Raw genomic sequence first — 14,306 nt, 5'->3', positions numbered from 1 at the left:
TCAGGAGTTCCCGTCATTGCTCAGAGGTTAATGAGAACCATGACGTTGTAGGTTTGATCCCTGGCCTCGCTCAGTGGGTTAAGGATCCGGCGTTGCCATGAGCTGTGGTGTAGGTCGTAGATGCATCTTGGATCCCAAGTTGCTGTGGCTGTGGCGTAGGTCGGTGGCTACAGCTCTGATTAGACCCCTAGCCTGGGAACCTCCATATGCCACAGGTGCAGCCCTAGAAAAGACAAAAAAAAAAAAAAACACCTTATCAACTATCACCTGAACTCCTCCAAGAGGCTTCTAATCGGTCTCTCCACCTTTAGCCTAATTTAATTTCAATCCTATCTCCCAAGTTTCGAAAAATATCTACTCAAAAAAAAAAAAACACCTTTGTTATTCTTCTCCTTAAAATTAATGACTCCTCATTGCCTACAGCATAAAACACAAACTCTTCAATGCAGTATTTAAGGACTTGCAGCATCTTACCCCAATCAACTGCTCCCAGCCTCTTTATTCACCTTTCCTTGCTTCAAACTTTCTTCTCAAGTGAATTGCTCGTACTTTCCTACACTGACTGAAAAGCCTCTCATGTCCATGACTTTGTGCCTTCTGATTCCTGTAACCGGAAGACCTTTATAAATTCTTATCCCCCACACCCACCAACTGTTAGCTCTCCTGCCTTCCAACTGGCTAAATTTTACTCACCATTTACGATTCACCTTAATCATTTTCATTTCCAGAAAATATTCTCTAAGGCTCTACCTATTCTCAGCTTCTTGTCCATATTGACTACTCCTGCACATTTCATTATAATTATATTAATTTTGTTTCTCTCTTACTGGAAAATTCCAAGACTCTAGCACAATACCTGCCACACAGTAGAATCTCAGTGTTTCTTGACTAAAATACATCATTCTATACTTCTCCTCCTTACTCTCTACCTCATGACAAAGGGTATTTCTCCTAGTTCAGAAAGTTGGACTGAATAATGCATATAACAGATCTGATGAAGATACCTAACAACATACGTCATTATAAGTCGTATACAATTAATTACATTATCAATATAATTAGTTAATAATTATATTAACATTAATTCTAAGCAGCTGATTATTGTTAGTTAATTAACATATAATGCATCAAACAGAATTGACAGAAAAGTCAGATAGAATGAAAAATGCATGTAATAAATACCAAAAGAAAGGTCTGCTACAAGAGTTTATATGGAGGATGAGCTAATTTTCTCTTGAGAATGCTCCTTATTTTACCCCTGTAGTATCAAAAGCCCATCTAACATTGAGATTATGCAGAGAAACTTGGTAGGTATTGGATCTTAACTGCCAAACTACAAAGGAGGATCAACCATCATTAATTTTATAATAAGGTATTCCCCCCTTATCTGAAGAGAATGCATTCCAGGATCCAGTGGATGCCTGAAACCATGGATAGCACTGAACCCTGTATGTACTAATGTTTTTTCCTGTACATATCTATGACAAAGTTTAATTTATAAATTAAGCACAGTAAAAGATTAATAACAATAAAGCAATTATAACAATATACCATAATAAGAGTTATGTGAATGCAGTCTCTCTTGCTCTCAAAATATCTTACTGTACAAATTTAATGCCTTTTCCATTTTAAGCACTTATGTGCCATGGTCATCATTTTTGCACTTTGATGTGGGACGACAAAACTAGCACAAATTTTTTCTTTCTTCACACTTTCACAAAAAGAAGATTCATTCTTACCATGGATCTTAGCAACCTCAGCATGTGATTTTTTTTTTCTTTCCTTATTAAGTTAGGAACTTCTACCTTTACTTTTAAATGAAGTGCTTTACGGCTTCTCTTTGGCATATCCAAATTGTCAGCATCAGCACTCTTGCACTTTGGGGCCATTAAGTAAAATAAGGGTTACCTGAACACAGGCACTGTGCTACCACAGTAGCCAACCTGATAGCAAGATACCTACAAAGTGACTAATAGGTGGGATATGCTGGACAAAGGGATGATTCACGTCCCAGGCAAGATGGAGCAATACAGCACAAGATTTCATCATGTGAACAATTTAAAACTCATGAATTATTGCCAGCATTTTTCATTTAATACTTTTGTACCATGGTCAACCTACAGAAAATGAAACTGCAGGTAAACAGGGACTACATACTACACCACTCTTGCCTCTCTTAGAGAAAAGACATACAAAAGCAGAGAATTTTAGCTACTAATCTGTTCAACATGTTATTAATATATATTTTACCATTCCTATATCAAAAAATAATTTGAAAGCACCTGCAATAAAAAACATATGAGAAAAATCAAAAAACCGTTGTTTAAAAAAAGGATTAAACTTCCATATGCTGCGGGTATGGCTGAAAAAGAAAAAAATAAAAAATAAATGTAAAAATGAAAAAAAAAGTCTGTTCATCCTACAGTCAACTACCTGAATGTGAAATTACCTAAATTTCTATTTATAAAAGGCTGTTTTAAAATTCTTAAAGGCTTTATATGCCATAGTAAATAACATAATTTTTAAAAGCAAATATCCTTACTATTAAAAATATAAACATTAGAAAATTGTATATAATAAAAATAAGTTTCATGACCTCTAGCCTGGGAATTTCCATATGCCACAGGTATGGCCCCAAAACCAAAAATAAATACATAAATAAATAAAAACAAGCTTCAGAAAACCTAACTACACTGAAATTCATTTCTAGTTCTATAGAGATATACATATGTATAGAGACAGAGCTACACAGATATAAGGCTCTTTTTGAGCTGTGGATTTTTGAACACATCTAAGTTTCTTTCACTTCAGAGCTCCCAATCCAATTTGCTGAGGCTTAAACTTCTAAGGGCTACACAGTCTTGTCCCTCTTATATGCAAGGCACCATCAGCTTAGTTGGTAGGCTATTACATACAAGAAGGTCAAGGTGCCCTCTTCCAAGTTCTCAAAATTTCAGAATTTGCACAATAACAAACTGAACTCAATGCCAGGCATAAGAAATTCAACATTCTTTGTAAGTAAGTCTCAACTGTATAAGCTATTTTAAATTATTTCAAAGCAAACATGGGCTTTTTAAGGTAATTTACAGGTGAATAAAGTTAAATTCTTACACTGCCTTTAAATGTGTTTTCCATATGAAATTTTAGGTTCTGAAATTTGTTGATAGTATCCTCTTTTTGATCAGTTTTATCCATCAACTCTTGAATTCTTTGATTCTGCATAATTATTTTCTTTGGGAAAGAAAAAAACAAAGTTTAGTGGATGTGCTTTGGGATAGCTAGACTGCAAATATGATGCAATTTAGATTTTGAATTTTAAGATTTAAAATTTTAAGATTTTAAGATTATGCAAAAAAAGTACTAACAGACTTTGCATAGCATGACCTTATTTTCATTTAAAAATAATATTTATATACAAAAGAGAAGCAATGTATCATATTGGATAAGAGGAATCAGGAGTCAGATGGTTTGGATTTGAATACAGTTTCTCTAACTTCTAGTTGTGTGACTCAAGGAAAGTTAATTAATGTCTCCATAAAAATAAAAAATAACTATATCATAAGGTTGTTCTGAGATTTAATAAGTATAGGCAAAGAGTTCATAGTAAGTATTCTATAAAAATGGACATATATAAAAGTCTCCAAGATCTACCCACAAGTGGGATTCGTTTTGTTTTTGAAGAGAAACATTATGGAGGACTACTGTACTTTCTATTTCACAAAGTTTAATACTGATGAATCTTTACAACTAGCAGCTATTTTTATAACTAGAAAAAAAGAAAAGATCAGGAATTGTCTAAACAGTAGCTATAATGTCTTGCACTTAGTACTTATTTTGGTTACTTTTTAAGTGCTGAATATTAGATATCAAGATCCTGAATTATTTATATTTGGTCATATCTTAAAATATTCAGTTCTTTAGAAGGAAAAATGTAGGTTAAGATAAGAAGCCCCATGCCAGAAAAGGTCAGGAAAAATATTAAGTTTAGAACTTTAAATTCATTTCACCTCTATGTATACCTGCAATTTTATATTTAGATCTATTAATGTCAAATCCATTTACAACTATTAAATTATCTAATCTAAAAGTACAAAGTGCTAGAGATTTTTAGGATTCCGATGCTGCACAGTACTCAGGTCATTTATTAAATTTTAAAACACTCAGTAACTTCTGACAAAATAAATACCATGTAAATATATCTAATCAATATATGCACCTGGTAAAAGAATCATAGATATGTACATGCCGCCACAGAATTATCTTTAAGACATCTTCTAAGGGAAGAAAGCAAAACACAGAACTACAATACTATTTGTTAAAATCTGTTAAAAGGTATGTGTGTGTGTTCTAAATATATATATATACACACATACATCTTTTCTGGAAAGACTGAAGAAACTTTCCAGTGGCCATCTTTGGAAAGAGGTATAAAGGTGAAGACACTTATACTTGTCAATTTCTTTTATCATGTTCATTTATTACTTTTTATTTTTAAAATAGATATACCTAGTCATAATTCATGCTGCTTATTTTACTAAGTTCCTTAACAAGACAAAATAAAGCTGAAAAGAATTACCTTATTAGATTTATCAAGCTCTTGAACCAATGAGTTTACATTAGTTTTTGATTCTGAAAAAGTAAGAATATTAAAAATAAATATCTAAGCATCTAAAAAATATAGCATTGCATAATCATGAAACATAAGCTGTCATGGTAGACACTTTATTGTTCTACTCAGGAAAAAGAATTTTAACAACACTAGAATCTACTGTGGCACTCAGCTACAAATTCTACCACCAGAGAGTAATGTTTCTGAAAAAGTCACTTCCAAAACTCAGGATAAAAATGAATGGACGTATGCTCAATAGTTAAAAAAAAAATATTCCAGTATAACGTCAGAAGAGAAGTAGCTAGTCCCTTTCTAATTCACTTCACAATGAGGCACCACATACCAGCTATTTCCCACCCTTCTTGTTTCACACAGAAAGGGGAAAGTATTTCATCCAAACTTCAAACCCAGATGTGACAAACAATCCTATATATAACAAAATGCCCTCAAGAGCTATTATGAAGCACTAATCTAGCAGATTTAAGACCACTCCACAGGAGTCACTCCATCTCAAACTTACAACCCAGAGGAGAATCTACCACATTGGAAGTGTTCAGAAGGAAAACAGGAACAAAGTCTACAGCACTACAATTTCTTATGAGACTTCTTAATTTGCTGATAAAGCTGTACTTAGGTTGGTTTTTTTTTTTTTTTTTTGAGAAGTCTATTTTCTAATAATACTGGTCTAAAAGTATAAAAAAAAGGCAAAAAATTACTTTTGATTAATAAAATATTGTAAACTCATACAAGTGGCAAAATATTAAGTATGTGGCCTTGGTCATTTTCTGGCCACTATGGTAAATAAACTGCATAAACCTCATACTTACCAACTATCTTTTTATGCATTTATAACATCAAAATAGAGGTAAAATAAATCTACTTACCATTTTCTCTCTTTTTTAACTCTTCCTGGGTTTCAATTAATTCTTCTTTGGTTTTAGCTAATTCAGCTTTAACTTGATTTAACTTTATTTCTAAACAAGCAATAGCTTCCTGGGGGTCAGCAAGAGATGCAATATATAAGTGAGCAATTTCAGCCTGTTTCTTAATATCAGTGACATCATCTTGAAGAGAATCAATAATATCTTCAATTCCTACATAATTATGTCTTTCCTAAAAATAGCAAAAACCACATACCTAACGTTAACAGTGGCTTTCACTATTTCAGTGTTGTACTATCTGATTTAGACAGTTTTAAGAACAAGCAGCAAAAAAACTCACAGCTTGAAATTTTTAAAATAAATTATCTAGAAGTATCTCTGATTATGAAAAAGTTGTGCTCCATCACTCATTTTCTGTTTTATATTTCTCCACAAAAACAATGTCAAACTGTAATAAGTCATTATAGAACAATTATGCTTACCTAGTTCAGATACACTTTGTTATATAATAAGTCTTTAAAGGCTTTGTTGGGCCAGCTGAGGAAAGAAATGCCCATTTTCACAATTCAGACCAAATCCCCAACTATGTCAGGGACACAAAAAGATGGTTTGACAGCAAGAGCCTAGACATCACCATCCCAGACCCCAAACTGAGTAATTAAAAGGCAAAACAACCATTCCAAAATGATGCCATCAATTTCTGCTCAGCAGAAGCAGCAGAAAAGAATAATGTTGACTTAACAGTATGAACCGGTCAGTCAGCTAAGCCAAGAGAGATCTTTCTATATACAAATGTTTTTTGTTTTAATAATTTTTTTTGTCTTTTTTTTTTTTAAGGGCCATACCCATGCCATATGGAGGTTCCCAGGTTAGCGGTCTAATCGGAGCTGTAGCCGCTGGCCTGCGCCAGAGCCATAGCAATGAGGGATCTGAGCCATGTCTGCAACCTACACCACACCTCACGGCAATGCCAAATCCTTCACCCACTGAGCAAGGCCAGGGATCGAACCGCAACCTCGTGGTTCCTAGTTGGATTCGTTAACCATTGTGCCATGACGGGAACTCCAAAATGTTTTAGTTTTAATCAGAACACAACTAAATGACCCTTTAGGTCCCTCAGCCATTTAAAATTCCTTAAGATCAATTTGAGAGGGGTAGCCCATAATCAGACAAAAAGGAATCTACCTACAATCAATACAAAGACTGAAACAATGCCAAACTGAGATAGAAATATAAGATACATATTTTTCCAAATTCAATAGCTATATTTAAACTATCTGTGCTTACGTTCCTAATAAAGTATCCTTAATTATAATAAAGCTGCACATTAAGATTTTTAATTCTAAAGTATATTAATGTTTCTCATCTTTGATGTGGTACACTAAATCCTGGTAACAAAACCTGATGGACTTAATATTTCAATTAACATACTTCAGTTTCAACCTTCATGGCATCATCTTCATTCTTTGGTTCTTCTTGAGTGTCGCATTTACCAACCAAATCCTTGAAGATTGCCAAACGACATTCAGCATTTTCTTCTAGTATCTCTCGTTCCTGAAGGAGAGTTTCCCTTCATAACAGAAATTAATCCCATTAAGAAACAGAAACAGCACTACTTTGAGTTTTATTTTAAATTTCTAAGATTAAGTAGATTATAAATTAAAAATCAATTTAAATAATCACTCATGTTTAATTAACAATCACCATGGGGATTAGTAAAGCCTTATTTTCAAGCCTGTATAATGGACAGAATTCAGAAGTCACCCTCTAAAAAATAAAAAGCAAAAAACCCATTTTAACAAGTAAATAAAATTCTCAATACTAGGACACGAACAAAAAAACGTACTTAAAGTCAGCTTCCCTTTGAGCCAAATATTGAGTAAACTCCTGTGTAACTTCTTCACGAATTTTAAATTCCAACGTTAACTTTTCTTTTCTTTCACTTATTAGTTTTTTCTTCAAGTCTTCTATTAAATCTAAAAGTTTCTAAAATATAAATATTAAAATTCTAGTTAAAAAACAATATATCCCAAGAAATATATACAAGTTTTCAAAAATAAAACTTTTTTCATTTAAATTATAATTATGCATTCCTTTTAAAAGAGATAATATTTTCACTGAAAATTATGTATTTGCAGAGATTCACTAACCTGAAATATTTAGTAGGCCTTCCACATTTTAAAAACAAAGTAATTCACTGTCTAGCTACACAAAGAAAAAAGAGAAAGGAAAATTTGGGCATCTATTTTCTACCAGGAACTACTCTGGGAGTTCTTATTTTATTTCACTTAATCCACACAACCTTCTGTAAGCTTGGTAGCAGCATCCATGTTTCATAGGTAGGGAATGTAAGGACCAGGTGTGTGGTAATGCTGAAGGTTGAGCTTAAAATCAGACTGTCAAAATATAAAGCTGAAGTGTTTATATAGAGTAGTATTAAGAACCTCCAAACACTTTCCAAAATGTCAAAGAGAGATGTTACATAAACTTATCCTATTGGGCTTTCATAACTATTCAAATGTGAGCAACAACCCTACAGTCTTTGAAAGTACATATAATAATTAATAATATGAAAAATGAAAATAAAGCAATTAAAACTTGAGCTGTAAAGCAGAAATTGACAGAACATTGTAAATCAAGTATAACAAAAAAGTAAAAACAAAAAAATAAAAAAGCAACTTCCAAAAAAATATGTAAGCTGGTAGTTAAAAAAAATAATAATAATAAAAAATAAAAAGTTTCCTCAGAGAGACAATTAGAAATAAGATGAGAGTAACTGCGTTAAAAGTAACAAACATTTTGAAACACATAGGATCTCCATTCAGCTGCCGTGACAAATTCAGTTAAAAGAAATCTAGCATAGTATGACTGGGTCACTTTGCTGTACAGCAGAAACTATCACAGCCTTGTAAATTAACTATACGCCAATAAAACTTAAAAAAACAAACCAAAAAAAAAGGCAATTAAAACTTGACATCATAGCCAGTGTAGACATGTAATAAAATAAATTACAGCATTCAGAAAAGAGTATGATATTGTTTTTAAAGGTTTTTGATTAAAGTTTCAGGTTATAATACTGTTAGGTAAAGTAAAAACCTCCTAGCATGAGCAGTAGATTAGATACTTATATTTAATTTTTTTCCTTTTTCTCTTTCTAGATTCCACCATGATTATATAATACTTTTATAATTTTAAAAAACCACAGGCTTTCCCACTGTTTGAAACAATAAATAGTAAATAACTATTGAAGAAGAAATGTGGGGAACTTAGAGAAATCTGCACAAATATGGGACTATCTCAGGAAATTCTCAACAATTAAGTTTTCCATCATTGTTAGCATGTGATAAAGTTTTTGGTGGAAAATTCTGGTTGGTAATTCCAGTTAAATGAATTATAATTATAAATAAGCTAATATCAATATATGCCATAATGATCTTTAATACTCACAATCCTCTAATTAAAATGTTAACAATGTAAAGCAGGCAAAGCCTAATCATTTTCACTTTTAAAAGCATTAGAAAAAACTTTGATGAAACTTCGATTTTAAAGTAGCTTGTTAAAGTTATAAGATATACATTCACCCTTTGTAAACCATCACATTATTTTTCCTAATAAATTCAGAAATTCTGGAGACCCCGTCCGTGGTTCAATGGTTAAGGAATCCGACCAGGAACTATGAGGTTACCGGTTCGATACCCAGCCTTGCTCAGTAGGCTAAAGATCCGGCGGTGAACTGTGGTGTAGGTCGTGAACTGTGGTGTAGGTCACAGATGCAGCTCAGAACCCGAGTTGCTGTGGCTCTGGGGTAGGCTGGCAGCTACAGCTCCGATTAGACCCCTAGCCTGGGAACCTCCATATGCCTTGGGTGCAGCCCAAGAAAAGACAAGAAAAAATTTAAAAATTTAAAAAAAAATAAGTAAGGGAGTTCCCGTCTTAGCGCAGTGGTTAACGAATCCGACTAGGAACCATGAGGTTGCGGGTTCGGTCCCTGCCCTTGCTCAGTGGGTTCACCATCCGGCGTTGCCGTGAGCTGTGGTGTAGGTTGCAGACGCGGCTCGGAACCTGCTTTGCTGTGGCTCTGGCGTAGGCCGGTGGCTACAGCTCCGATTGGACCCCTAGCCTGGGAACCTCCATATGCCTAGGGAGCGGCCCAAGAAATAGCAAAAAAAGACCAAAAAAATTTTTAAAAATTTAAAAAAATAAAGTAAACTCAGAAATTCTACTAACTTTTTTTTTTTTCCTGTACCTATGGCATATGGAAGTTCCCTGAGCCAAGGATCAAATCTGCACCATAGTTGCGACCAGAGCCACAACAGCGACAATGCCAGAACCTTAACCCGCTGAGCCACCAGGGAATTCCTCTAACATTTTAGTTTAATCGACATTATATATAAACCAGTTTTCAGGAGATCAATATGAAAATGGTCTTTTGAGCATGAGGAAAATGTCCACATCCTTGGGAAACATACGCTGAAATAGTTAGTTGTAAGGTGTCATTACATTCATATCTTACTTTCAAATGACATAGGCAAAAAAATGTATATTCAAACCCTCACAGAAAGAAAATTAAATATGGTAAAATGTTAACAACTGGCAAACCCCAGTGAAGTACAAATGGGTATTCATTGTATTATCCTCTCTGCAGATTTGAAAATTTTCAAAACATAAAGATGAAAGATAAATTTAGTGTATGGTTGAAAAATAATGGGAGAGAGAGCCCTAAGAATTATTTACCCTAACTTTAGAATAATAACAAGCCAATTTTAGAAGTAGGAGTTCTTAATACTTACTCTCTTCTCCTCACGGCTAATGAAAGCTTTATCTTCCTCTAGTGTTTTATCCAGCTCTTCATCAGTGAATTCAGTTTCCACATTTTGCTTTTCTTCAGCCTTTTCTAGATCCTCAACCAAATCTTCGTCTTCCGCCACATCTTCTAGACTACTTTCCCATGAAATTGTGGATCTTTTTTCATTTACTACCTTATTATCTGAATTATTAATGTCTAGTGATACATCTTGAGATTTGACAGGTCCAAATGACTTCTCTTGAGAGGAATTTAAAATGTCTGGAACATAAACCTGTTAAAATATTTAATGTAACTTTTAAAACAGAAAAATTTAAGTCAAATGACAACTGGAGAATTAAAAAAAAAACTATGCAAACAAATATACAAGGAGGAATTTGTAAGCTTTAAATAAACATTTGATAAAAAGAAAATTATACATTTATCAGGTAAATTTACTTTTTCCCTTTAGTAAGAACTTAAGTTCTTAGTCCTATTCCCAGCTGGGGACTTCCTGATTAGCCACCAAATAACCAGACAGATGGCAGAGCAGACAGTTCGTTCCAAGAATACTTGCTACTTATAATGGGTAAGTTTATTTGTTACTGAGGTCATTTTACTCTTAAGCAGGGGTAACTTTCAGTCTTTTCCCATGTGCTACTACTTGATCAAATACTAAATTTTTAATTTTCAATTATTTTTTAAGTTTACAGCTATAAATGGAAAATATTTTATCTACTCCAAGAAAAAAAATCATCAATATTCTAATAAGCTTAAAAAATTCTGCAGAAATTCAATTATATTTACTTTTTGTGCAATGGCTGAGAACTTCAACACATTGAGTGTCTCATCATAGGCAAAAAAACACTGGCTGATGTTGACAATCATACATATTTTCCCTTTACCATTAAAAAAACTCTGAAAATAGTGGGTCAGTTTACTTTCCCGGAAAGGCACATGTTGTTGAAACCTGTGGAGAAATATTTAAAAAAATTGTAAGTTAAAACAAATCTCATGAACTCAGGATGCTGATAAATTTTACAAAGAAATAATCTAGCTATCATGGACTCAAATTCTAGGTTAGTGAATTGTCACTGTCAAGGACTAATTGTAAATTTTTGTTTATTCATGTTGTTTCTATTAATAACACTAATATTAACAATAACCCACTAGACAAAACTAGTGGTAAAGAAAGCCACATTGAACCAGGCTGTGTTCTCTAACATAGAGCAATTATGCTGTAAATACATCTGAACTAGAAATATTAAAGGCTGATTTACAATTCACTCAGCCTAAAATGCTAATTAATGCAGAAGTCTACCACATCTAGAACACAATGAGTTAGTATGAATAACATGGTTTTAAATGCTAAACCAGCATCATTAGAAGGTTATTATCTAAGGTGTCTGTTGACATATATGTGCTATGGGAAATACTATGTTTACTTGAATGAGCCACTGGCATTGACTGACATTGTTTTTTATTTCCATCATTTTTTTTAATCCAAGATCTCTAATTATTTTAATCACAATCTATACATAGTCATTGCAAAAGAAGCCAATTAAAAACAAGAGAACTTTCTAAAATCAGCAAAGCAGAAAATCTGAATATTATTATACTTAACATGCTATTAACACATTCAGAAACTCTTACTTTGACTTTTCACTGTTCTTCAAAACATTGATACACTTTCCCAGAGTCAATAAAGAAGTATTGATATTCCCAGTCTCTCTTAACCGTTCACCTTCATTCTGTGTCTTCATGCTTCGTTCTGAACCAGCAAGATCACATAAAGACAATCTAAATTAACCAAAAAAAATTTTTTTAACTTAAAATTCTTCAAAACAAAACAACTCAAAATAATTACACTTTTAAGAATACTCAACTTACTCACTGACTCGCATTACACGAGGCATTTCAGAATCTTCAATCTGTAATATTCTAATGGTGAATATGCTGTGACTAAAAGAAAGATCAAATATTATCATTCATTTTTAATTTCTATATTAAAAAGAAGAGGCAAGCATCTAAATCAACATCTATTTATATCCTAATACTAGCCATAACTCCAGCTCTGCATTCCCCAACAAGTTGCCAGAGATTTCAATTCAGTACTCCGCTGTCACCTACCTATACACCTGACTGCCTAAAACCAAGTATCTCATCTTTCTTCCACTTAGCACCAAAACCTTTAAACATGCTCCTCTTAACATTCCAACCTCTATTAACAGAACTACTTATAACAAAGTCCAATTTGCTTACAAACATGGTATTACTAGTTAAAAGGTTATTGTGTACAGCTAATCAACTTTCAATATATACCTAAACTACAGCATACATTTGGCTTAAATACAGGCTTATCTGGATCATATATTATCCTCATGCCATACATAGGAACAAGGCTTTTTCCCCCTTAAGAGAAAACCTGTCTTATTTCTTTTTGTCTCTCATCCCCAATCCCTTCCATTTAAAACATCCTTCCTTAATCCCTTGAGATTTGACCAGTTTGCATACCATGTCTGAGTTCACGACGCTAAGTAGGAAAAACACAGAGAAAAGTCCCCATTACAGGTAACTTAAAATATTGGGCTTAGATAGTCATCTAAAGAAAGAATACAAATACCTCAGACTGAATACAAATTAATAAATCTTATATTAGAACAAGAAATGGACCTAGTAATTTTATGTGTTTAGTGCTCTTCAGTTTACAGAATGTTATCATGCCTATGAGTTCATTTAACATATCAGAGAACTGTCCACTTTAATCTTTTTTTTTTTTTGTCTTGTTGTTGTTGTTGTTGTTGTTGCTATTTCTTGGGCCGCTCCCGCGGCATATGGAGGTTCCCAGGCTAGGGGTTGAATCAGAGCTGTAGCCACCAGCCTCCGCCACAGCCACAGCAACGCGGGATCCGAGCCGCGTCTGTAACCTACACCACAGCTCACGGCAACGCCGGATCCTTAACCCACTGAGCAAGGGCAGGGACCGAACCCGCAACCTCATGGTTCCTAGTCGGATTTGTTAACCACTGCACCACGACGGGAACTCCCACTTTAATCTTAAATAAACTGTATTTAAATTAGCAGAGAACACTGAGTGCCGCAGGCCCATACCATAGGGTTTACTCCTTACCTTCTACTAGAAGCATTGTTTAGTTTTGTGAAGGCAACACTCTGGTGCTTTATTCCTAGTTTTAAAAGTCTATAAGCTTCTTTGGAATCAGATACTTGAATCCACTGTAGATCTTTAAAAAATAAAGAGGGTACATATCAACATATTAAAAACACAGCACTTGTTGCCTAATGTAATCTTTTTGAAGATTTATAATCTGTTTCCCAAAGACATATAACAAAATATTTCTTATAACAGACCCTAGGCAATTCAGCTATTCCATACTTCACTAGAAACATACACAAGAGGATATTTTCATGATTTTCTAGTATTTAAGTTGTATAAACACAGAAGTAAATGTTTTTAAGAATTTGCCAGAAGGAAAATTAAAACCAGGTAAGATTCCTTAGAATTAGATTAAACCAAGAAAATAACCTAGCTATGACATATTACAGATTGCAATTCTTTAGTGAGACATAAAATCAAATTTATTGTCATAACTAGCATTTTTAAAAATGAAAAGAATATACAAAACACCAAAGTGCATTCCTTGTAGTAATGGTAAGTATAATTAATGAAGCTTTTTAATTGTATATATACATATACATGATGTTATTAACATGTATTTCCTACTGTAGGAAAGTAATTTTTAAAAGGCTAGGCAAACACTGTGGAACAGAAACATTTACCTAGTTCCTAAGTTGGGACTTTTACAATGCAACAGAATAATGTAAATATAACATAGCTTTTCCCATCCCCTAAATTCCAAATTAATAATACTCAAGCAAAGACAATACTAGACACTTTACATTCAGATTTAATTAACATACAAAAACATACTTTCAAATCACAAACCACTTTTATTATTTTGATGTTAATAATTAGCAAAAAAAATTTTCAATGTCCAGTTTCCTTTCCTGTAAC

At 33.3% G+C, this 14,306-nt stretch overlaps 1 protein-coding gene across 6 annotated transcripts in view; it reads right to left on the bottom strand.

The window, feature by feature from the left end:
* KIF20B (kinesin family member 20B) overlaps positions 1-14,306 on the bottom strand; it is a 76,096-nt gene that overhangs the window by 43,123 nt on the left and 18,667 nt on the right. For 4 of the 6 annotated variants that reach the window (XM_047761537.1, XM_047761536.1, XM_047761534.1 and 1 more), the window contains exons 9-18: positions 13,404-13,515; positions 12,164-12,235; positions 11,927-12,073; positions 11,081-11,243; positions 10,281-10,568; positions 7,337-7,476; positions 6,922-7,060; positions 5,494-5,602; positions 4,577-4,629; positions 3,112-3,231 (exon numbers count right to left, since the gene is read on the bottom strand). In XM_047761537.1, the coding sequence (XP_047617493.1) occupies positions 3,112-3,231; positions 4,577-4,629; positions 5,494-5,602; positions 6,922-7,060; positions 7,337-7,476; positions 10,281-10,568; positions 11,081-11,243; positions 11,927-12,073; positions 12,164-12,235; positions 13,404-13,515 (1,343 nt within the window). Of the gene's footprint in view, positions 1-3,111; positions 3,232-4,576; positions 4,630-5,493; positions 5,723-6,921; positions 7,061-7,336; positions 7,477-10,280; positions 10,569-11,080; positions 11,244-11,926; positions 12,074-12,163; positions 12,236-13,403; positions 13,516-14,306 lie in introns of all 6 variants that reach the window. The other 2 variants (XM_047761533.1, XM_047761532.1) reach the window with 1 other exon arrangement.

This window comes from Phacochoerus africanus, chromosome 15, assembly GCF_016906955.1.
Source record: "Phacochoerus africanus isolate WHEZ1 chromosome 15, ROS_Pafr_v1, whole genome shotgun sequence".
NCBI lineage: Eukaryota > Metazoa > Chordata > Mammalia > Artiodactyla > Suidae > Phacochoerus > Phacochoerus africanus.
Note: the sequence above shows the minus strand (reverse complement) of the source record. Positions and strands in the feature narration are given on the sequence as shown.